This window comes from Triplophysa dalaica, chromosome 20 (assembly GCF_015846415.1).
Source record: "Triplophysa dalaica isolate WHDGS20190420 chromosome 20, ASM1584641v1, whole genome shotgun sequence".
Lineage (NCBI taxonomy): Eukaryota > Metazoa > Chordata > Actinopteri > Cypriniformes > Nemacheilidae > Triplophysa > Triplophysa dalaica.
Genome location: NC_079561.1, coordinates 10,267,111 through 10,290,503, shown reverse-complemented (window position 1 = coordinate 10,290,503; position 23,393 = coordinate 10,267,111). Strand labels below are relative to the sequence as shown.

At 37.5% G+C, this 23,393-nt stretch overlaps 3 protein-coding genes across 4 annotated transcripts; all 3 read left to right on the top strand.

Moving 5' to 3' along the window:
- Positions 1–1,397: 1,397 nt before the first annotated feature.
- On the top strand, positions 1,398–4,538 carry LOC130408820 (zinc finger protein 184-like). Its single transcript, XM_056732262.1, has 4 exons — positions 1,398–1,423; positions 1,594–1,758; positions 2,004–2,178; positions 2,304–4,538. Exons 2-4 carry the CDS (start codon positions 1,594–1,596, stop codon positions 3,122–3,124), a joined length of 1,161 nt encoding a protein of 386 aa, XP_056588240.1. The 5' UTR covers positions 1,398–1,423; the 3' UTR covers positions 3,125–4,538.
- Positions 4,539–4,802: 264 nt separating this feature from the next.
- On the top strand, positions 4,803–8,292 carry LOC130408807 (zinc finger protein 501-like). Its single transcript, XM_056732244.1, has 3 exons — positions 4,803–5,145; positions 5,320–5,497; positions 7,253–8,292. Exons 1-3 carry the CDS (start codon positions 4,990–4,992, stop codon positions 8,290–8,292), a joined length of 1,374 nt encoding a protein of 457 aa, XP_056588222.1. The 5' UTR covers positions 4,803–4,989.
- Positions 8,293–12,017: 3,725 nt separating this feature from the next.
- Positions 12,018–18,649, top strand: LOC130408810 (zinc finger protein 239-like). Of its 2 annotated transcripts, XM_056732247.1 has the most exons (3): positions 12,018–12,326; positions 12,574–12,727; positions 16,349–18,649. In XM_056732247.1, exons 1-3 carry the CDS (start codon positions 12,171–12,173, stop codon positions 17,374–17,376), a joined length of 1,338 nt encoding a protein of 445 aa, XP_056588225.1. In that variant the 5' UTR covers positions 12,018–12,170; the 3' UTR covers positions 17,377–18,649. The 2 variants fall into 2 exon arrangements, with proteins under 2 accessions (XP_056588225.1, XP_056588226.1); XM_056732248.1 differs by lacking the exons at positions 12,018–12,326; positions 12,574–12,727 and adding an exon at positions 14,519–15,004.
- The last annotated feature ends 4,744 nt before the right edge of the window (positions 18,650–23,393 follow it).

The window sequence follows — 23,393 nt, the reverse complement described above, 5'->3', positions numbered from 1 at the left end:
ACCTACTAAACTGCTTATGGATGTGCTACCTTCCGTTACATTTAGTTTGCTCCCTATTATCAATGGGTCCTTACACACTGGCACTGTTCCATCTTGTTTTAAACATACTGTGTTCCAGTTCTACTCCAAAAAACAAATCTTGATCTCACTGATTTTGATAATTATAGGCATATTTAAAAATAGCCTTTTTTGCATAAAGTTATCGAAAAGATAGCACTTACCAGATCACTGATCATTTGACTGTGTTTTTGAAATATAATATGGTTTGTTTCACTTGCATGTTGTTCCAGCAAGAACTTCCAAATGCCACACAGAATCAACTCCAGACCTTTAACATTCTTTATTTATGACAAAATTGTTCAAGGAAAAGCCCATACCTGGGAATAAAATGGCTTTTGATTAAACTGTCCAATTACTTTTGATCCTTTGAAAAAGGGGGGCTTCATATTAAAAAGATTTAATTCCTCAAGCCTTCAGCTAATCTGGATCAAGTGAAAATTGAAAGGTATGTGTTTGATGGCCAAAGCCTTTTGAACAGTAACAGCTGATGGGATTCACAGTTTGCCATCTAGAATCAAACCTGTCATCACACAATGAGCGACTTGAAGATTTGCCTAATTTTATCAGATTAGTGGATGTAAATATTTAAATATAAAAGAATATTACATCACAGAATACACGTGACCCTGTAATTTACTCACCATCATGCCATCCAGGAACAGTATGACCTTCTTCCTCCAAACACAGAGTTACAGAAACAGCAATTATGACAATTGTTGCCATACATGTCTGTCAAAACCAGCGAGAAAGAGAAGTTGCAGTATTTGTTCGTATACCTGTAGGCTACATGAAAACACTTTGGAGTCTCAAAACATGCTGTGGCCAAAAGGGTCTATCCTTAAAAATCGGTAACACTTTAGATATCAGTCCGTAATGTACTGCATAATTAAATGTAACAATAATGTACCTCTACAGAACAAATAATATGGTAAAGGGGAACAATATGCAAAGTTTGGGGAATAAAGAAGTCAGGAAAAAAGTATGCTGTAAGTATTTTAAAACTAATGGATAACTATTTTAATATTAATTAGTATGCATGACCTGGGGTATGCTATACAACAATCTAGTCTGAACACTACATTTTTGTAAACACAATATACCCATAGATAAGCTACTGTGGATGTTAATTAAGTAGCTATGGGGTTCTTATTTTATAACTATAGCAAACATGACATAAGGGGAAATTATGTGTATTGGATTTTTAATGGCATGCAGTTCCCATGATGGGGTAACTGAAGGCAAACGATTGTTGTCGAGCACAAGCTGATGCGTCACACTCCAGTCCACCAGGTGTCGCAAACGCACCACGTGACGGATAAACAGCACGCGAAGAAAGAGCAGCTCAGGCACAGGAAGTGATAATGTGCGTGTTTTGTTTTCCTCTCTTACTATAACTTTCGAGTAACTTTATAGTTTTTACCGGACGCATTAAACTATTGATTCACTGAGAGTTGTTGCTGTATTGAGATCTCTTCTCAATTCATCACAGCTTCGCAACAATAATTGTTAGTTTATTGTTTGTTTTGTGTTCAGATGTCCATCATGAGGACACATATAGATGTGATGTGCTGTAAATCAGTAGGAACGGATCTGTCCATGCTGGATATTGATGATTTAATGACAGAAATCTCTCAGCTGAAGAAAGAGGTGGCGGTATTGGAGGCAAAGCTCGGGGAGAGAGATGAACTGAACACAAAGGTTTGTACAGATTAAACTTTCATTGATTCATTATGGGAGGGTGTTTGTAAGGCTTCTTCACAGGACCTGGGTGGGTCTCTCTTTCTATTGAGTAGTGTGCTAGAACATTCTGTTCAAACCACACAAGAGAATATTGTGTTCAAGAATATTTATCATAGATATGAATGTAACATTTGCCTTCATATTAGTTTAAATGTATAGAAACTCTTAATTAGAATTCTCTGCTTGTTGTGATGTTTTTCCAGGATGTATCTGTTTTCTCTCTCTGTGTCATTTCTGATCAAACATCTCCAGAGCTTCTGGTTTCTGTCTGTAATGAAGAGCAGAAACCATCAGTGAATCTGCTGGACTGCAAAATGGAGCTGAAAACAGAAATCACTGAAACAGAAGAACAGACAGATGCTGGTTTGATTCATCCAGGTAACTTCAATTATTGTCGAACCGGTAATGAGAGTAAAAAGACAATATAATTATAGTTTGAGAAGTCCATCGTGCATTATAATTATTACACTTATAATCATAGTTATTTTCTCTGTTCATTTTAGACCTGATGAAAGTAAAGGAGGAAATTACAGAACCGAATGAAATGGAGGAAAAAACTCATATAACTTTAGAAGAATCGCAGAGCTTCTTAAAGACTGAGGAGAATTTGTCACCAATACAATCTCAAAATGAAACAACCGAAGATTCCCTAAAATGCCCTCAGTGCGGAGAAATCTTCACTTGTGAATACAGTTTAAACAGGCACGTCAGACTTCACATCAGAGAAAAGTCTTACAGTTGTGACCAGTGTGGAAAGACTTTCGTTTTTAAATCCCACCTCATCAGTCACATGAAAGTTCACAGTGGAAAAAAGTCTTACAGCTGTGATGAGTGCGGAAAGACCTTCATTTGTAAATTACACTTTACTGATCACATGAGACGTCACACCGGAGTAAAGGTTTATGAATGTGACCAGTGTGGAAAAACCATTCATAAATACATTCATGATGAGCACATGAGAAGTCACGCTAGAGAAAGGCCACACAAATGTGACCAGTGTGAAAAGACCTTCACTCGAAAATCCCACATGAACGAGCACATGAGAAGTCACACTGGAGAAAAGCCTTACAGTTGTGATCAGTGTGGAAAGGTCTTTTCACGCAAATGTCACCTTAGTAAGCACATGAGAATTCATACCGGAGAAAAGCCTTACGTGTGTCTTCAGTGTGGAAAGAGTTTTGCTTGGGCAGATAATCTGAGAACTCATCTTTTGTGTCATTCTGGAGTGAGACCATTTCAGTGTGAACAGTGCAGTAGAACATTCATATCTGTACGCTACCTGAAGAAGCACATGAGGACACATGCAGGTGTGACTAATGACTAAACACAAGAAAACACAAACAGGTGTGACATCTCATATGTGTTTTGAGTGTGGAAAAGCCTTTACTACAGCTAGCCAATAAAAAACAGCATCACAGATTTCATACGGGACATAAACGTTACCCTTGCTCCTCATGTGGACAGAGTTTTAGAGAGTCTTGTGACTCACAGGAAGAAGTGTTGCAAAGACAACAAAAATCATCTTCAAGAAACTGTTTAGACCACAAGATCCCTAAGTGCTGCTGCTGTAGTCTGCTAATACTTGTCTAGTGGTGATTAAGTTAGTCATTGATTGACAAGACAAATGCAGAGGTGGTCATTGTAATAAATGAAAAAATTTGAATGTTAGTTTAGCTATGTTAATATTTTAAAAGCAGTCTGAATGAATTTCTTTGTGGGGTCATTCCGTGTCAATTCCAGAGGTCACCGGCTCAAACTTTAGGCCCCGGTTTTATAGACCAGGTTTAGCCTAAGCCAGGACTATGCCTTAGTAAATTTAGGCTATTTAAGTCGCTTTTATTAAAATGCTGTAGTTTTTTTTACTGATGTCCATCTTGACTCAAAACAACAGCACTGACATATTTTAAGATACGTCAGGGCCAGTTATTTTCAGTTAAGACAGTTCAAACATTAATTTTAGTGTGGAATTTATCTTAAACCTTGTCTGTGAAACCAGGCCTAGATTTTTAAAATCTTTTTACAAAAGCAAGTGCAACATCAGTAGTGATGAATTAAATACCACAGATGAATGGAAACGGAGAAATCTACTATATTGTAGAGGATAGAAATTACGATCTTCAACCGAACTTTGGAGCCATATTAGAGGGGGTTGAAAAATTACATAAGAAATATGCCTGCATCACAATTTTATTTTTCAAAGGAGATTCGTTTATGTTCAATCTGTAACTTTATCAATCATTGATTTATTTAATGCCAATGGTGACGGTTAACAATGAGGAAAAATCTTTTTGTGTGTGTGTATTTTTTGCATGTATGTAATTCAAAAATTGTAAGTGATACCTTAATGTCCTTTTATATGCGTCTGCTAGAACAAGTTATCTTTTGGGAACTACATTTATAAGACACTATGCTTTAGTCCCAGAGATAAGCGGTTAAAATGTAAGCTTTTTCAATCATCGAAAACCAAATGTGAGTCATTTCGTAGAAATCTGGTACTTCATTTCTTTTAAAGGGGAATGTCTTATAAACAAATAATGTTGAAACTAGAAATGCATATTTTGTCCATCTATCAAAACATGCATTGAACATAACCACTTCGGTGTCTTTTTGGCACGGAGTTACTTTGTGTGTTCTGTTACCCTGTAAAAAGGCTACAAAATGAATCCACAAATATTAATTACAAAAAAACTAGTAAAAATGTACTAAATAAACTTTGTTTCGTCTGCGCTTTTTTTTGTTTGAATATATTTGAATAAAACCCATATTATCTCGTCATTTTGCTGTGTTTCTGAGGGGCTAATTGTAGGCAAACGATTGTTGTTTTGCACAAACTGATGCGTCACACTCCAGTCCAGCAGGTGTCGCAAAAGTACCACGTGTCAAATACCACTTGAATAAAGAGCAGCTCAGTTCCTCATTCACTACAGTAGGTGGCGATATGCACCTAAACAAGTTGTTTGCAACTCCCCCTTAAAAAGGGAAAGAAGATGCAGCCTCTATTGGCTTCAGTTGAACGCTTTATTATTTGCGTGATAATAAGTGTTTTGTTTTCTTGCTTACTATAACTTGCACGCATTAAACTCTTGATTCACTGAGAGTTGTTGCTGTATTGAGATCTCTTCTCAATTTATCACAGCTTCGCAACAATAATTGTTAGTTTATTGTTTGTTTTGTGTTCAGTGGTCCATCATGAGGACACAGATAGATGTGATGTGCTGTAAATCAGTAGGAACGGATATGTCCATGCTGGATATTGATGATTTAATGACAGAAATCTCTCAGCTGAAGAAAGAGGTGGCGGTATTGGAGGCAAAGCTCAGGGAGAGAGATGAACTGAACACAAAGGTTTGTACAGATTATACTTTCATTTATTGAGTCGTTTTCTATTTGGAAACCACACAAGAGAATATTGTGTTGTGGAATGTTTATAATACATGTGAGTGTTTATTTGCCTCCATACTGGTTTAAATGTATATAAACTCTAAATGTTATTATCTGCTTGTTGTGATGTTTTTCCAGGATGTATCTGTTTTCTCTCTCTGTGTCATCTCTGATCAAACATCTCCAGAGCTTCTGGTTTCTGTCTGTAATGAAGAGCAGAAACCATCAGTGAATCTGCTGGACTGCAAAAGGGAGATAAAAACAGAAATCACTGAAACGGAAGAACAGACAGATGAAGCTGAATTGATTCATCCAGGTAACTTCAATAATTGTTGAACTGTCGATGACATGAAGACATTTTAAGTATAGTTTCAGACGTAGGGATGTCAGAACTGCTGTAAATTACATTATAATTCTAAAGACAAGCCTTTTCTCCTAAGCCCACTAGAGTTCGCAGCACAATGGTCAAATATTAAAGGGACAGAACACCCAGAAGGAAAATTCTGTCATCATTTTTTTCACCCTCAAGTTGTTTCAAACCTGTGTACATTTCTTTGTTCCGATTAACACAGAGAATGTTATTTCAAGGAATATTAGTAATTTTATATTCTGGGACATCATCAACAACTACCATTTAATTTTAATTAATTAATTTAATTTAGTCATTTGGCAGACGCTTTTATCCAAAGCGACTTACAGTGCACTTATTACAGGGACAATCCCCCTGGAGCAACATGGAGTAAAGTGTCTTGCTCAAGGACACACTGGTGGTGGCTGCTGGGATCGAACCAGCAACCTTTTGATTCACCAGTTCAGTGGTTTAACCCATTAGACCACCATCTCGCACTACAACCATAGTTGTTGAACAAAAAATGTGATGTTTGAAAGAATTTAGGAACACTAACAGTTCTGGGACACCTTTGACTACCATTTCATTTTTCCTATGGTAGTCAATGATGTCCCGGAACTGAAAATTACTAACATTCTTCCAAATATCTTATCAGTGTTCATCGGTACAATGTGATTTATACAGGTATGCAATTTAAAAAGGGTGAGTAAGTGATGATGACAGAATTCACATTTTTGGGTGAACTATCCCTTTAATTAAATTTGTTGATCAAAGTACCGTACCACCTAATGACTGGCATAGGAAATGAAGCTGTGAAACTTTGCTTGTCTCATGATTAGATACACCTTGTCCTCCAACACTTTTTTTTATTTACCAGCTGTTTTTTTAACTAAAGAACATGTTTTTTCCATGTTTTTCAAGTTAACAGTAATGGTGGACACAAAACACTTGACTTTTACTTTGTGGAGATTTGCAGAAAGAATACAAAGCTATATCAAAAACAGACGATGTGGAAAGATTTTTAACACCGAAGATAAGTAAAAATGTATGAGAACAGCAGTGCACGGTTGCATAAAGCATCTTAAGGTTTTCCCTGAAGTATTACACTTAAGGGGTGATTTCCCTTTACCAAAGACAATAGAAGAATAACTTAAGGAAAACTTAAGGTATATATAAGGGCACACTTAAAATCAGATTAAAATGGGACAGGTGTGTAATAAGGTGGTGATTATAGGGTTTGTTTTAAGAAGTCTTGTTTTACTTTCTTACTCTCACACTTAACAGCAGCGGCTCTTGTCAAAGCGTCTGTCTGCTCCCTCTCACGCGCCTGAGTTACGTCATCGACCAATGATAATAAAACAATTCATACAACTATAATAATTGCACATAGGCTATATGAGATGTTTTCTGTATTTATCAATCATGTATAACATTTGAAATTGTATTTAAAACAGAAAATGAATGTATAGAGTTTTTAATTCCCTGTCATGTCACGTACCACTACGGGTCTCTTCAAGTACCAATAGGGGTACGGGTACCACTGTATGTGAACCACTGGCTTAAATGAAAGACTACTATTTGACTACAAAAATCTCTAGTCAGGGACAGGCCTAATGTTTGTATTCAACTAATATTTTAATTTGCTAGTGGTCTTATTCAGTAATTCCTTAAGAATTTTTACAATGTCACAATAATCAAAATGATTTTCTCTGTTCGTTTTAGACGTGATGAAGGTGAAAGTGGAAATTACAGAACCGAATGAAGTTGAAGAAAAACCTCATCATTTTATAAATGGAGAAGAATCTCAAAGCTGCTTGAAGACTGAGGAGAATTTCTCATTGAAACAATCTCAAAGAGAAACAGCCTACGATTCCCTTACATGCCCTCAGTGTGGAGACATCTTCACTCGTAAATATAATTTAAACAGGCACATCAGACGTCACACAGAAGGAAAGTCGTACATTTGTACTCCGTGTGGAAAGACGTTTGTATGTAAAAACATTCTTAAAGCGCACATGAGAAGTCACACTGGAGTAAAGCCATACAGATGTGACCAATGTGGAAAGACCTTCAATTGTAAATCCCACTTGACAGATCACATGAGAATTCACACTGGAGAAAAGCCGCACAGATGTGACCAGTGTGGAAAGACCTTCAGTTGTAAATTCCCCTTGAACGAGCACATGAGAATTCACACCGGAGAAAAGCCATACAGATGTGACCAGTGTGGAAAGACCTTTGCACTGAAATCCACTCTTAATGTGCACATGAGATGTCACACTGGAGTAAAGCCGTACAGATGTGACAAGTGTGGAAAGACCTTTGCACAGAAATCCACTCTTAATGTGCACACGAGAGGTCACACTGGATTAAAGCCTTACAGATGCGACCAATGTGGAAAGACCTATACTTGTAAATCCAATTTGAAAGATCACATGAGATGTCACACTGGAGAAAAGCCGCACAAATGTGACCAGTGTGGAAAAGTCTTTTCACGTAGAAGCAACCTTAGTAAGCACATGCGAGTTCACACCGGAGAAAAGCCTCACATATGTCCTCAGTGTGGAAAGAGTTTTAGTTGGGCAGCTGGTCTGAAAGAGCATCTTTTGTATCATTCTGAAGTGAGACCGTTTCAGTGTGAACACTGCAGTAAAACATTAATAGCTGTATGGTACCTGAGGAGACACTTTGAGAAGACTCATGCAGGTGTGACTAATGCACTTTCTTCCTCTGAAGAACATAAGAAAACCACACAGGTGTGATGTCTCACATGTGCATTGAGTTTGGAAAAGCCTTTACTACATCTAATCAAATAAAAAAGCATCACAGATTTCATGCAGGAGAGAAATTTCACCCCTTCTTGTGACTCACAGGAAGAATTGTTGCAAGATCAAAGCTCATCCTCAAGAAACTGTTCAGAGGTGCGTTTCCCAAAAGCATCGCTAGTCAACAATGGTCGCAAGTTCCATCGTTCCAGCATAGCTCAAAGATTCAAGTGTTCCCCGAAAACATCTTTCATCAATCGCATGCCAGTTGGTTTCTCAAACGATGCTTTGTAGTTAACCAGCAAGTTATTTGGGAAAGATCTTCTGCAGTCATTTTCTAATACTGGTCTAGCAGTGATTAAGTTTGTCATTGTTTGACGATACGAATTCATAGGTGGTCATTGTAATCACTGCATAACTTTTTTGGAATGTTAGCTCAGCAATGTTATAATATATATGATCAACAATCTGAATGATTTTCTTGGGTAGATTACGGCTTGCATTATTTTGCTGGGTGCTGGGTAACTACGGGCCAGTGAATAAGTGGTTTTGTACATCTTGTACAATGTTATCTGTGTTTACTGTGGCCAAAGCCTTTTGAACAGCTAATGGGGATTCACAGTCACTTTTTCTTCAGGCAAACACCGTTACAATAACACCGATTATGTCAATTGTTGACTCACACATCTTTCCAAACCATTGAGAAAAATATTGTAATTGTTTATAAATTATTCATTATTGTTAATATTTTTTAGAAGGGGGACCGGAGGGTGTGCTCCAACTATCGGGGATCACACTTCTCAGCCTCCCCGGGAAAGTCTATGCCAGGGTACTGGAGAGGAGAATCCGGCCGATGGTAGAACCACAGATTCATGAGGAACAGTGTGGTTTTCGTCCCGGTCGTGGAACGCTGGACCAGCTCTATTCCCTCTACAGGGTGCTTGAGGGTTCATGGGAGTTTGCCCAACCAATCCACATGTGTTTTGTGGATTTGGAGAAGGCATTCGACTGTGTCCCTCGCGGCATCTTGTGGAGGGTGCTCCGGGAGTATGGGATTCGGGACCCTTTGCTAAGGTCCCTGTACGACTGGAGCAGGAGCTTGGTTCGCATTGCCGGCAGTAATTCAGACTTGTTTCCGGTGCTTGTTGGACTCAGGCAGGGCTGCCCTTTGTCGCCGGTTCTGTTCATAATTTTTATGGACAGAATTTCTAGGCGCAGCCAGGGGCCAGAGGGCGTCAGGTTTGGGGACCACATGATTTCATCTCTGCACTTTGCGGATGATGTCGTCATGCTGGCCCCATCAGACCAGGAGCTTCATCATGCACTGGTACGGTTTGCAGCCGAGTGTGAAGCGGCTGGGATGAGAATCAGCACCTCCAAATCTGAGGCCATGGTTCTCAGTCGGAAAAGGGTGGCTTGCCCACTTCAGGTAGGTGGAGAGTTCCTGCCTCAAGTGGAGGAGTTCAAGTATCTGGGGGTCTTGTTCACGAGTGAGGGAAGGATGGAACGGGAGATTGACCGACGGATCGGTGCAGCTTCTGCAGTAATGCGGTCGCTGTACCGGTCTGTCGTGGTGAAGAAGGAGCTGAGCCGTTAAGCGAAGCTCTCGATTTATCGGTCAATCTACATTCCTACTCTCACCTATGGTCATGAGCTGTGGGTCATGACCGAAAGGAAAAGATCCCGGATACAGGCGGCCAAAATTAGCTTTCTCCGCAGGGTGGCTGGGCGATCCCTTAGAGATAGGGTGAGAAGCTCGCTCGCTCGCTCACTCGGGAGGAGCTCAGAGTAGATCCGCTGCTCCTCCACATCGAGAAGGGCCAGCTGAGGTGGCTCGGGCATCTTTTCCGGGTGCCCCCTGGGGCAGACCTAGGACACGTTGGAGGGACTATGTCTCCCGGCTGGCCTGGGAACGCCTCGGTGTCCCCCCGGAAGAGCTGGAGGAAGTGTCTAGGGAGAGGGAAGTCTGGGCATCCCTGCTTTGACTGCTGCCCCCGCGACCCGGCCCCGGATAAGCGGAAGAAAATGGATGGATGGATGGATGTTCATATTTTCATGCATTAAAACACTATGAACTCTCAAGACAACTTAGGAAAATGAATATCTTCTTTTTTGTTCAAATATATAAAAGAAAAAATTGTGTACAAAGCTTACCGGTACAAGGGCCATGGTTTCAAAATGTTTTTTTAATGTAGAAGGATCAACAAATATTATTAACTGATATGGTTATTTGTAGTTAAAATGTAGCGTTTCTTTGCAAAATGGCGTTGCTGAGCTCTCCCAATCCCAAATTCAAACTTTAACTTGGGTAGTTTGATCTCAACCTTAACTATTTATGGGAGAATCTTATTGACAAAGGCAGAAGGTATGACACGTCTTGTTTATCCTGCTTTCTCTTTGTTGATCAGAAAGAGATTAAATCTATTGGCCCACTGCTTTTCCGTTTTATATGGAAAAATAAACCTGAATGTCTTCAAAGAAAAACTCTGGTAAGAAGCTATAAAGAGGGTGGTCTTAACGCTTTACATTTTCAGTCTATTAACCAGACATTTAAAATAAATTGGATTAAGAATTGTCCTAAATTTTCTTATACAGGCTCTACTTTCCTGGAAGATTTCTTTTAAACGTAATTTCTCCCCACACACATGTATGCTTTGGAATAACAAAAACATATTGTCTGGTAACAAGTCACTCTTTTTCAAGGAATGGGTGAATCAAAATATACTATTTGTTTATGACTTGTCTTTATTCTCATGGAGAACTTCTTTCCTTTACGGACTTTGCATCTTTTAAAGATGAAAAAACACTGATATCCTCTGATAAACTTTCTCCATTCAATTCATTTAAGTCTATATCAAAACCTTTAAATTCAAAGGCTTCTAAAACATGTAACATTCTTGAGTCTGTTGTAAGATTTCTTTAAGATATGTTAAACCGTATTTTTTAACTATGTTGATATGTTTTGTTGATTTTAATGGCCTTGCAGAGTATTTGTGATGTCCGTTGTCCCCCCTGTAATTGTGTTTTATACCTTGAATAATATCTCTTCAGACTGAAGCGTCACGTGCAATGCAAGCACAACGCCTATGGCTTCCGTTAAACTACGCAAAAAGGATGAATGAACACGATGGATTTATATATTTTTGACGTTCAATATTGATGAATATTGATTTTTTATATAATACACCGCAGTACTATATTACTTTATTGATATTACACACCTCGGTACCGTACGTTTGGCGATATACACCTAAACATGTTGCTTGCGTTACTTGGCGTCATGTTGGCGTTGATCGTTACTGTCACTTGCTGTTAATGTGTTTTGTAAATATAGTTTGTTAGTTTTACTCAAAACACTTAAAACTGAATGTGTCGAAATTATTCAACATTTTACTGTGTTTTTTTCTTTGCTATTTTGCTTTAAATATATCGTTCATAAATTATTTGTGTTCACATTTTATAAAAAATTATTTATTTGATGTTTCATTTATTGTTCACTGCTATCTATTATATAAGGTTTACTTTCTAAATACAAACCTGGAAGCAATGCCTGGATGTAGTAACATTAAAGGTGTTTAATTACATTTAAAGAATAAATATGTACTATTAAAACAGAACAAGTATTTATTGACATTTCATAAATGTCTTCCGTGTTGAGGTCAGAATTAGGTGACGTATATCCGCTCGGGCTTCCAGTGGAGGTGACTAATGTTTGTGTTTGGCTTTCTTGCTTGCTATATCTTGCAGATTTTTTACTTGACGCATTAAATTCTTTATTCATTATTGATACAATGGTCACAATTGTCTTGGTTTAACGAAGCTCCTATCGTGTTAAAAATTTAGTTTATTGTTTATTTTGTGTTCAGTTGTCCATCATGAGGACACAGATAGATGTGATGTGCTGTAAATCAGTAGGAACGGATCTGTCCATGCTGGATATTGATGATTTAATGACAGAAATCTCTCAGCTGAAGAAAGAGGTGGCGGTATTGGAGGCAAAGCTCGGGGAGAGAGATGAACTGAACACAAAGGTTTGCTTTCATTTTATGATCGTAATATTTTTTGTTGCGGTAACGTTAGAATGTAAAGATCAGATGTCGTCATACTGTGAGTAATACATGTACAACTTTCTGTTATCGGAAACCACACAAGAGAATATTTTTTTCTAGAATATGTATCACACATTTGATACATGTGAATGTAACATTTGCCTTCATACTAGTTTAAATGCATATAAGCGTGAATTTAATTCTTTGCTTATTGTGATGTTATTTCCAGGGTGTGTCTGGCGTGTCTCTCTGTGTCATCTCTGATCAAACATCTCCAGAGCTTCTGTCTGTCTGTAATGAAGAACAGAAACCGTCAGTGAATCTGAAAATGGAGATAAAAACAGAAATCACTGAAACAGAAGAATCTGATTTGAATTATCCAGGTAACTTCAATTATTGTTGAACCAGTAATGACAATGACATTATAATTATACTATAGATTCGGAACTAGGGCTATTAAAACTGCTGTAAAGCTGTATTCACAGTTCATACTTAAATAACAATAATATTCAAATCATATTTAAATGATAAAACAAGCTTTACGAGGGCTTTTCCATTAAGTGCAAGTTATAGTCGTGCATAGGACCTATGCAGTAACCTACGCTGTAGACTCATGCGCCGTTGTGTTTCCACACTACCTTACGTTTGCGTGCAAGCTGTCCGCGTCTTCGGTGTGATTCAGTCAACAATGGTTAAGTAACTTCCCAATGTTTGGAAGATTTATCGAAAAATAAAAGGTTTATGAATATCGTCTTTTGTTTAGTGCGAGTTGTTGATAAAAGAAAGGCTATCGCGTTTTTTGTTGCGGAGAATAAGTATACTTTGGGTTCACTTCACTTCACTGTTCACTTCACGATTCTTCCGATACTTCGGTTGTATCGAAAAGGATCGATCCTAACATGAAAACATCGATACTAATGTGTTTTTACTACAGATCTTATTTATTTACTAATGTAGGCAATAATTGTATAATAAAGAAGTATTTATCAATACACCTAGTTTTGCACATGTTGCTCCTCCCTGGCTTGCTGTGTTTGGTAGTCCGCTATCACGTGACTCAGCAGCGCCAAGCGCAAGCACGCAGACGCTGCTGCTGCTGCCAGCGTAAAGAATAAAAACACTGAGAACTGCGGTGTTTGGCAGTGGGCCTTTGGGGGTAAAAAGCCAAATATTATAAGTACTTTATTATTTAAACACGTTGTTTATTTTTGTTTCTAAAACAATTGTGTGCACTTTGTTTATAAATTCTATTATTTATCATGGTGGCAATCATTTTATTATAGTGTCTAAACATAACACTAAACAAAAACGGACATGCTGTTTTAAAAGCTTTGTTATACAGTAATAATTTCGTGCACTTTTTTTTAAACTAGAGAAGTAATACTAGGATAGGTAGAAATTGTTTCGTTATATATCGGTTTTCTGTTCTGTTAATCTGTTATTGTTACTATTTTCTAATAATAATTTGGTGCAAAGTTCATGCTTGCAAAATTCTATTACAGGGATAAATAACTAAATAAATAACTTTATTTTGTTTAAATTATGCCCTGTGTTTTAACATCGACATGATTAATAAGCCTATAGGCACATTAACAGGACAAATGACAAAATAGTTTAGTGTTCATGAAAATATATTCAGATTTAGCAAATTATTGATGAATTCATCTGATAAATTATGACATTTCATCCACAGGAAAGTAAATGTAAATTCAAGTGAATGCTTATGAAAGTATTGGTATCGATACAAAATTTTACAGTAGCCTATCGCCCACCACTATGAACCAGTGCAGAAGTCAATATGGATCTTATTACCACCTGCTCGTCACTAGAGGTGTGAACCTACACTGGTGTCACGGTTCGGTTCGATTACGATTACCATGTCATCGATTCGGTTCAATTCGATATCACGATGCATTGACGATGCATTGACGTCTCAAATTTAAATTTTACTAGTTCACATGTTTGTCAATATATACAAGCAGTCAGATATATGAACTGAAACTTTCATTTTACCTGGTCTTCTTCGAGTATCAAACATCATACAAAACTCAAGTCTGGGCATTAGCATGAGCAAAAGGGGCAAATACAAAAAATAAATATTTGAAGTGCACAATGCAAGGAGTGTACTTTAGTACTTACAGTAAATACTGCAATGTACTTGTAACACATTTTAATGTAAAGTGGCTCGCTGTGGTGCTGCGATGGAAGAATGTTGATATTCGTCGGATTCTTCCCAAAAGCCTGGCGAGTGCGGCCACATTAAGCGCTCGCTGGGACGCCAGATTAACTGTTTGTGCGAAGCATTTCACGTGATCTCAATGTTCCGATTTGAGCTGCAGCGATCATATTCGACACATTATCTGTCACAAGCACTACATCTTTATTCGATAGCTGCCATTCCTCGACGACATGAGACAGTAGCTCTGCAAGATGTGCACCTGTGTGAGACGTTATTGTATTGTCACATTCGACTGTGTTGCGACCGAAGTCCAGGAATCGCATGTTATTGCAACTCGATGAGCTCGGCTCATTAACTTCATTACCTGGGCCATGGTTTCGTGGTAGAGTTCGGGCAGAGTGTTTTCTGAAAAGTGGCTGCGTGAGGGAAGTGGCTATATCGCGGCTCCAGTGTATTCAACAGGTGGCGAATCCCGGGCTTTGTAAGTTTGTGGTATTAACCCCTGCGTGTTTTATTTGTGCGTGACAAGATTTACACACATCTTGTGTCCTCTCCAGGTCGTGCTTACCAGGTTTTTCATAAAAGCCGAAATGTGCCTAGATGTCGGCTTTTAAAGTAGTTGGAGCATTTTTGATTACTCGGCTTCCTCCGCTATTGCATGCTAAAGCATTGAAGCACGTATGAGAGATGACGTCAGAAAAATGTAAGTGCGTAATAAACGGTTATGGTCTGTAACTGAACCGATACCGAATCGTCCTCGTTTGCATCGCGATGCATCGTAAAAACGATTAATTTCGACACCCCTACTCGTCACGTGATTGTCACTATTTGCGTGCACCTTCCCCATAAAATATAAACACTCTAGGATATTTGTACTACACAACATTTTAATCCGATTCATTGTTTTTACAACTCTTGTTTAGTTTTTATTGCTTAGTTAAACATAACATAAATAAAAAGTGTAGTCAACTAAATTTATATGCATTTTTGGTTAAATTATTGCATTTCCTTGTCAATTCCTGTTCATTTTGAGCATGATACGTGTGCTATCACGTCCGTACCACACAGCAAAAATAGACTCGATGCGTAAACGATCGCCGCACTGCATTCGCACGCTGTGTGAATGATCTAATCCTTTAACATGTGCACGTAAAAATATACGGGCCGCACACGCACTGCACATGGAGTATGTGTGGCCCAGGCTGACGCGCACCTCTCCAAAAAAGCAAAAACTCGTCGCCTCAACGCGGACCCTACATGGACCACAAGCGCTGGGATTGGTCTGTTTGACCAATAACGTTTTGCCACGTAACATACAATAATTGTTCATTTAGTTTCAATCATTTTCTGCATGTCTCATTTACTATAATTGCATTCGTGCTATGAAGGCCAGTCGACCACAGTGCTTCTTAAATATCAATATCTTCCATTAAAAAACTCATAAAATCGGTCAACCATCTGGTAGCGTAGATTCGCGTTCATACATCATTTTCTTTTAAGCAATGATAGTTTTTGCACTGCTTCTAGGTCTTACTATACACTGTGTAACGGGTTGCCGTTGGCAGTCAGCGAAGTCTTTTTCTTGCATCTGGTAGATTAACAGCATAAACACCTCAGCTTTTGAAAGGATCGGCTAACTAACAAACCACTTCAGTAACATCATCATCATGTCTTACGTGTTTCTTGATGCACCTAAAATTCCAATGCACTGACTTTGCATTTGTTTACATTTTTGTTCAACGAATATTCAAGTTTTATTTTCCTATTCAGAAGACCTTCATTTTTACTGTCTATTAATCATAACGATTTTCTCTGTTCATTTTAGACCTGATGAAGGTGAAGGAGGAAATTACAGAACCGAATGAAGTTGAAGAAAAACCTCATCATTTTATAAATGGAGAAGAATCTCAAAGCTGCTTGAAGACTGAGGAGAATTTCTCATTAAAACAATCTCAAAGAGAAACAGCCAAAGACTCCCTTACATGCCCTCAGTGTGGAGACATCTTCACTCGTAAATGTAATTTAAACAAGCACATAAGACGTCACGCAGATGGAAAATCGTACATTTGTACTCCGTGTGGAAAGACCTTTAAGAATGTTTTTACACACAAAGTGCACATGCGAAGTCACACTGGATTAAATCCTTACAGATGTGACCAGTGTGGAAAGACTTTCAATGGTAAATCCCACTTGAAAGATCACATGAGAATTCACACCGGAGAAAAGCCGTACACATGTGACCAATGTGAAAAGACCTTTGCACTGAAATCCACTCTTAATGTGCACCTGAGATGTCACACTGGAGTAAAGCCGTACAGATGTGACCAGTGTGAAAAGAGCTTTGCACAGAAAACCCACTTGAAAGATCACATGAGAAGTCACACTGGGGAAAAGCCTTACGGATGTGACCAGTGTGGTAAGACCTTTACACGTAAATGGCATGTTACTAAGCACATGAGAAGTCACAATGGAGAACAGCCCTACAGATGTGATCAGTGTGGAAAGAGTTTTGCGTGGGCAGATAACCTGAGAACTCATCTTCTGTGTCATTCTGGAGTGAGACCATTTCAGTGTGAACAATGCTGTAAAACATTCCATTCTGTACATTACTTGAAGAAGCAGATGAGGACACATGCACATATAACTAATGCACTCTCTTCCTCTAAAGAACACAAGAAAACACACACATCTCTTATGTGCTTTGAGTGTGGAAAAGCCTTTACTACATCTAGCCAGTTAAAAAAGCATCACAGATTTCATACAGAAGAGAAACTTCACCCCTCAGGATGTACGAACCCTCATGAAACTGTTCAGACCAGAAGATCCCTGAGATCTTCTTCCGTCATTTGCTAATACTTGTGTAGTAGTGTTTTAAGTTTGTCGTTGTTTGATGAGACAAATTCAGAGATGGTCATTGTAATAACTGCGAAATAAATCTGGAGTGTTAGTTAAGCAATATTTGATCAACAATCTGAATTCATTTCTTTGGTAAATTACAGACCAGTGATGCTTGAATTTTTTGTTCAGTGCTGGGTAACTACAGGCCATTGAATAAGTGTTTTGAGACCATCTTGTAAAATTAAAATGTAACATTTTTATGGATGGCTAAAGCCTTTTGAACATAAAACAGCTACTGGTATTCACAGTCATAGTTCTAGAATCAAACCTGTCATCACACAATAAGACACTTATAGATTTGCCGAATTGTGTCGGGTTAGTGGAGGCAAATATTTAAATATTAAAGAAATTTCATCTCTGTTTGAAAATTAACCCACAATTTACTCACCTTCATGCTATCTTGGGTACAGTATAACCAGGGCTGGGGAGTAACGAAATACATGTAACTTAGTTACTTATTTTAAATCAAAATTTGAGTAACTATTTCATTATAGTTACTTTTTAAATGGTGGTAATCAAATTACAGTTATATCCGAAAAGTATTTTAGATTACCAAAGTGATTCCTTGGAATTTTAATGGTATTTATTTCATTTAAACTTTATAATAACTGTAACGGGCAATTAAAGGGGTCATACGATATGACTAAAACAAATATTATTCAATCTGTATACACTTTTTAAGGTTGAAAAACACTGTTTTTTTTCCACATTCCGTGCATGTTTGTATCTCCTGTTTGCCCCGCCTCTCTGAAGCACGCAGATTTTAACAAAGCTCATGGCTCTAAAAAGCAAGATGTGCTATGATTGGCCAGTGAACCAGTGCCTATTGATTTGTCAAATACTGCAACCGTTTGACGGAAATGTAACGCCTCTTACCATATTTGGAACATCAGGTTACAAAGCAATTGTACTGACAGGTTTGTCTGGTCTCTGACGTAGATATGTGGGGGTGTGGTTACGCGATGCGTTTCAGGCAGGTCTGGGTGAGCATTCGTTTTTATATAGAATGCATCTTTCCTTCTGACAGTTTAATTTTTGCAGTTGTACATGTCTAATACATGCATGGGCAATTTATAACATACGCTGTCAAACATGTATTCTTACGACTCCTTTAATGTAAACAGCAATTGGTGGTTCTCTGACTCTGACACTCTGCAAAAGCATCCCAAGCCACAGTTCTGCTCGTTTTCATGCCCTTTGCAGAATATGCAAAATTTGAATAATTTTAACAAAATAAGAGCGATCTGGGTTTACAGAAATTGCATAATAATTTGATTTAGTACTGTTCTGAATTAGCTGTTTCACGCAATATAAGTTTACATATACTCCATAACACAAACTGAGCTAATTTATACAAAGTGCCACATTAAAAAATGTACATACCCTTGAATCTTTAATGTCTGTGGTTTAATTTAATTGTTTATGTAATTGCAACCTTTTTAGTTCTTTTATCTCACAGTTCTGACTTTGTCTCATTTGGAGCTTGAGAAACATTGTTTAATTTTACTCATGTCCAGCAGTAACTGTATGATGTTTAGATTGCTCTTTTTATATTGAGGATAATCAAGAGATTCATACACAACTATTACAATAGATAGAAACATTCAGTGCTGCCCACAAAGTAAACATGATTCATTTAAAGTCGGGTGTAAACCTCTGTTTTCTATGTGTAAATCGTTTGGAAAGTCATTCTAACGTAAATTTTCGGATTCGTGAAAATATTCGTATTTTAAAAATGTTAGTCGGTTTAAAAGAAATGTACACCTGCTGCATACCATGTGTAGATTTGTGCGTAAAACCTCTTGTAATGTTCTGTAATCTTATAGACAAACTGATGACACTGCATTTTGATGCACCCTGTATTTTTTATCATTTTTTAACTTTGGATAAAACACAGAGCTCGTCACTTTCCCTTTTTTACACAGCCTTCCAAACACAGTGGAGAAGAGGCTGGACAAACACTACATTGACCTACCATCATACATAAAAATGGAGAAGTTTATTTTATTACAGCATTTTATGATTCACTAGTATTCTTCAAAATAAGATGCTAGTAACCAGTAGGATAACTGGTTGCTGATATTTCAACGCATCTTCGGAAAAACGTGCAGTGCCTCCAAAGCATTCTCAAGCCTTCTAAACAGTCTCTGGAGTAGGACGATGAAAGTTCATGAAGTAGATGTAGATATTAGCATCCTGCAGGTAAGGAAATGTATCTGTTTTTTTGTTGATAAACATTAAAAGCACCCCAGGGGTATTATAGGGATCTGTTCTGTTTATTCTATTAACTTTTGCTATGCACAGGTCTATGTCTTTTGAATTAAAGTGGGCAGTGACCTCTGTTGCCTTGAAACTCATGCTGGCACCATTCATTTCATATTCCCCCGGCTGTCTTTCCAGGCCAGGATGGCGGTGTGAACAGAATAGGTCACGTGACTGCAGGAGCTCTATACAATAGAAGTGAACAGGGACTGCTGATGTTTTAAGTTAGTAATTGATGACAGAAGTTTCAATTTTGGGAGAACTATCCCTTCAGGTTACGTGCAAGAGCATGGACATGTAAAAGTGCATGAAGTGAGCCATGTTGACCAGTAGAGGGCATCATTATTCTGTCCAAAATCTGAGAAGTGGGTCTTGTAAAAAGTGCTTTAGTCCACTTTAGATCTAGTTTTAGAGTGTTTTGTATGTGTTAGGGATTTGAACAAATGAATGTTTTGCAACAAACATTTACATCTACTCATTTGGCAGATGCATTTATCCAAAGCGACTTACGTTGCGTTATCCTACACAGTTTATAAGTATGTTCATTCCCCTGGGATTGAACCCATGACCATGCATTGAAAACACAACACTCTTACCACTGAGCTACAAGAAAACTGTAGCACATGAATGCAACCTTAAATCACATGCCCTAGTTGAGTACAGGACTTGTGCTGTTTTCTTTAAAAGTGATATTTTACCTCATCTGGATGATAAAGCAAATGAAATGTGTAAATGACACTTTTTATGAATGACATACCAACATATACGTAATGGTTTTTTTTGAGGCAGTCAGAAACCAGTGTTGCCAGGTCCTCGGTTTAACTGAGGCAGTTTTAAAAGCAGGTAAAAAGTTGATAGATTTTGTTTAATAGCTGTTATTAATTCAAGTGCAATTAATATACACTTTGGTATTTGGGCTGCGGTTATTAAGCTAGTTATAGGTGTGTTTGGTTATGCATATCTGGCAACCTTGACACCTAGGCAGTTGCCCAGAACATACACTTAACAGCCAGAGTAGCAATATGGCAGCAGGTTTTAGGCAATAACTGATACAAACAGTATGTACTGTGATCTTTTCTTGAATCAGGTTTGGCCACATGAGTAAGTGTGTGAGACATCTTTCTCAGCCCTACCCAAGGTCAAGGATTACTGTTGAAGCTAGGTGAAAGTAAATACATTTCTTTTCCACCTCATCGTTATTGTGAAAGCACAGGAGACCCATGGGTTTGTAGAAGAAGAGGTCATAAAAAAAAATGACAGCAAGCGGAAGTCCATGTTAGCCTCTGTGAAAGATGACAGCATGTGAGGGTCTGCAGGGTTTTAAGAGTTGACAAAGGGTGGTGTGACAGCGTAGAAGTTTCCCCCTTTAGTCCCACATTACCACCCCGTTAACCTCTGACCCATGTTGCAGAGAGCAGAAGAGGAACCAGGGGGCTTGTGACTGGAAAACTATGTGAAGAGAGATGGCGGTGAAAGAAAAATCCTCACGGGCAGGGAGAGAAAAGTAGGGTGTGCGCCCTGTGACCCTGCACACGCATACACATGGTCTGCATTTGGAGTGGCATAGAGCTAGTGCTAATCTAGAACAGCTTCTGCAATAAACAGGATGTTTGATGAGAGACCGTGAGAGGGAGAAAGAGGCTGTCTTTATGAAGATCACTCCATCGTTGTTTATGTAAGTGTATGTCTTTATCTTAATCATACATGTTGCTGCTCTCCTCCCCTTCCTATCTCATAATGCTTTATTATTGCAATAGTGTAAAAAAACTTTTTTTTAATGTTTATTTACCAGACTACCAGGTTTTGGACTTTAAAATAATGACAACCACTATAATACTAGGTGATACAATAGTTCTCCTACAAAAAAAATTAGGATAGCCTACTTATTTTAAACAAAAGAAAATATACTTTCAGTTTACTTATAATGTACTTAACCAAGTCTTAAAAGAATAAGGACATGTTCTAAGGATACTTGGCTCGTAGTTAGGTTGACTTTTAAGTAGGGCTGGGACGATATTGTGCAATTCTAATGCTCAGTTTCTTAATGAATTACGGTTAAATGACGCAACATTTCAAAATCTTTCTCTCTCGCAGAATCTCCTGTTATGGGATACGGAAGAAGAACAATTTACACGTAATGGCTGGAATACAATACAAGACTTTTAAAATCTGAACAGATTTTTTTAGACATAACACACTTGCAGACTTTTTTAAAGTTTCAGATAGAAATACACTAAAGCTTGGCTCAGATAACAAGAGTTTTAACATCCTGACCGAATAAAAATCTGGTGGCAGCACACACAGGAGGAGAATCTTAATAGATTCTCTTATATAAAATCTTAACCATGCTCGAACAACATATTTGACATTTCTATCACATCACACACTATAAGATCATTTTAAGATTATCGTACCAGAGGACACGTGATTTCACCAGAATGCAAATGTAAACAATGTGATGACATGGGGATATCTAGTGATAGTATGGCTTTATGTCAACTGGTGGTCATGCAGGGATGTTTTGTTTCTGGTAGCTCTTAAATAAAGTTGTGCGAGGAAGCATCAGCTTGTGTTAACTATATAAAATACAGAACACAATTTAAAAGTTCACTTCTTTTTTGAGAATTTTCAATATGAACACACTACTCACACTATTTATACTACAAAACGGTATACCTTTTAAAATGTAAACACTATATGGTTGAGTGCATAGTGAATATTTTAAGTGCATAAGTACAGTGTCATTTGGGACTCAACTAAAGATATTAAAGAGCCGTAGTTTACGGGAAGAGCTGTGTACAGAACACAGAATCGAAAACTTTGTGATTTCTAATTCAATTTAGACGTATAATTAATGTGATACATACTTTTTAGTCAGTAGCCTATGAAATACTTTTGTCACTAAGTATTACATGCTGTATTATTAACTTACATGTTCGAGTTTATATAGTAACAATTTCATATACATAAATTAAAAAACATTAAACAGTTGACTACCATACGAGTTATATATTAAATTCACTTGAAGAAAACAAGTATGCTTAAGAGTAAAAGCTACTAAACTAGTAGTTTACTGAGAATTCACTTTTATAAAAAAAAAATGTGTTGAAAGTATTAAACTTGATCTGCAAACCTAGAGATTGCAGTACAAATAAAATTTGGTTGTTAACTAGACCTGTACTCAAAGTTTACTACGGTTAAATTATAATGTACTTAAAAGTAAACTTTTTTGAAATAAAAAGTGGGCCAGTTAAATCCTAAGTATTACACTTACAAGTAATACTGACTGCATACTTAATAAAATGAACTACAAGTGTTCTCATGTTTTGTGAGGGAAGGCACCAGTGTTGGGTGTAACTTTACAAAGTAATTTGTTACTTTCGCCTGGAAAAAGTGTGATAACTCTTATTTTTTCTGTAATTTAAGTACAGTTACTTCTGATGTAATTGAACTAAATGCTGTGTAATATATTCAATAGTGGAAATTACATGAAAATGAGGAGTCTAACTTTAAAATATATTCTTCTCCCATTTGTAATACTTTGTTATAATTTGCAGTTAATAAGAATAATTTATGAAGTTATTTATTTACATTAATTAAATAATCAATTTCATGTCCGACCTTGAATCACTTAACTAATCAAGGTTGATGTACAGTACAGTAGGATATATAAACTAATAAGCAACTAAATACTTTTTGGAGAGAGTAAT

Excerpts from the sequence above, each read along its gene's own strand:
- LOC130408807 (XM_056732244.1), top strand. The coding sequence starts at position 4,990 with ATGAGGACACAGATAGATGTGATGTGCTGTAAATCAGTAGGAACGGAT. Across the intron at positions 5,146-5,319 it reads GAGATGAACTGAACACAAAG|GATGTATCTGTTTTCTCTCT; the intron begins GTTTGTACAGAT and ends ATGTTTTTCCAG. Across the intron at positions 5,498-7,252 it reads AGCTGAATTGATTCATCCAG|ACGTGATGAAGGTGAAAGTG; the intron begins GTAACTTCAATA and ends TGTTCGTTTTAG.
- LOC130408820 (XM_056732262.1), top strand. The coding sequence starts at position 1,594 with ATGTCCATCATGAGGACACATATAGATGTGATGTGCTGTAAATCAGTA. Across the intron at positions 1,759-2,003 it reads GAGATGAACTGAACACAAAG|GATGTATCTGTTTTCTCTCT; the intron begins GTTTGTACAGAT and ends ATGTTTTTCCAG. Across the intron at positions 2,179-2,303 it reads TGCTGGTTTGATTCATCCAG|ACCTGATGAAAGTAAAGGAG; the intron begins GTAACTTCAATT and ends TGTTCATTTTAG.
- LOC130408810 (XM_056732247.1), top strand. The coding sequence starts at position 12,171 with ATGAGGACACAGATAGATGTGATGTGCTGTAAATCAGTAGGAACGGAT. Across the intron at positions 12,327-12,573 it reads GAGATGAACTGAACACAAAG|GGTGTGTCTGGCGTGTCTCT; the intron begins GTTTGCTTTCAT and ends TGTTATTTCCAG. Across the intron at positions 12,728-16,348 it reads ATCTGATTTGAATTATCCAG|ACCTGATGAAGGTGAAGGAG; the intron begins GTAACTTCAATT and ends TGTTCATTTTAG.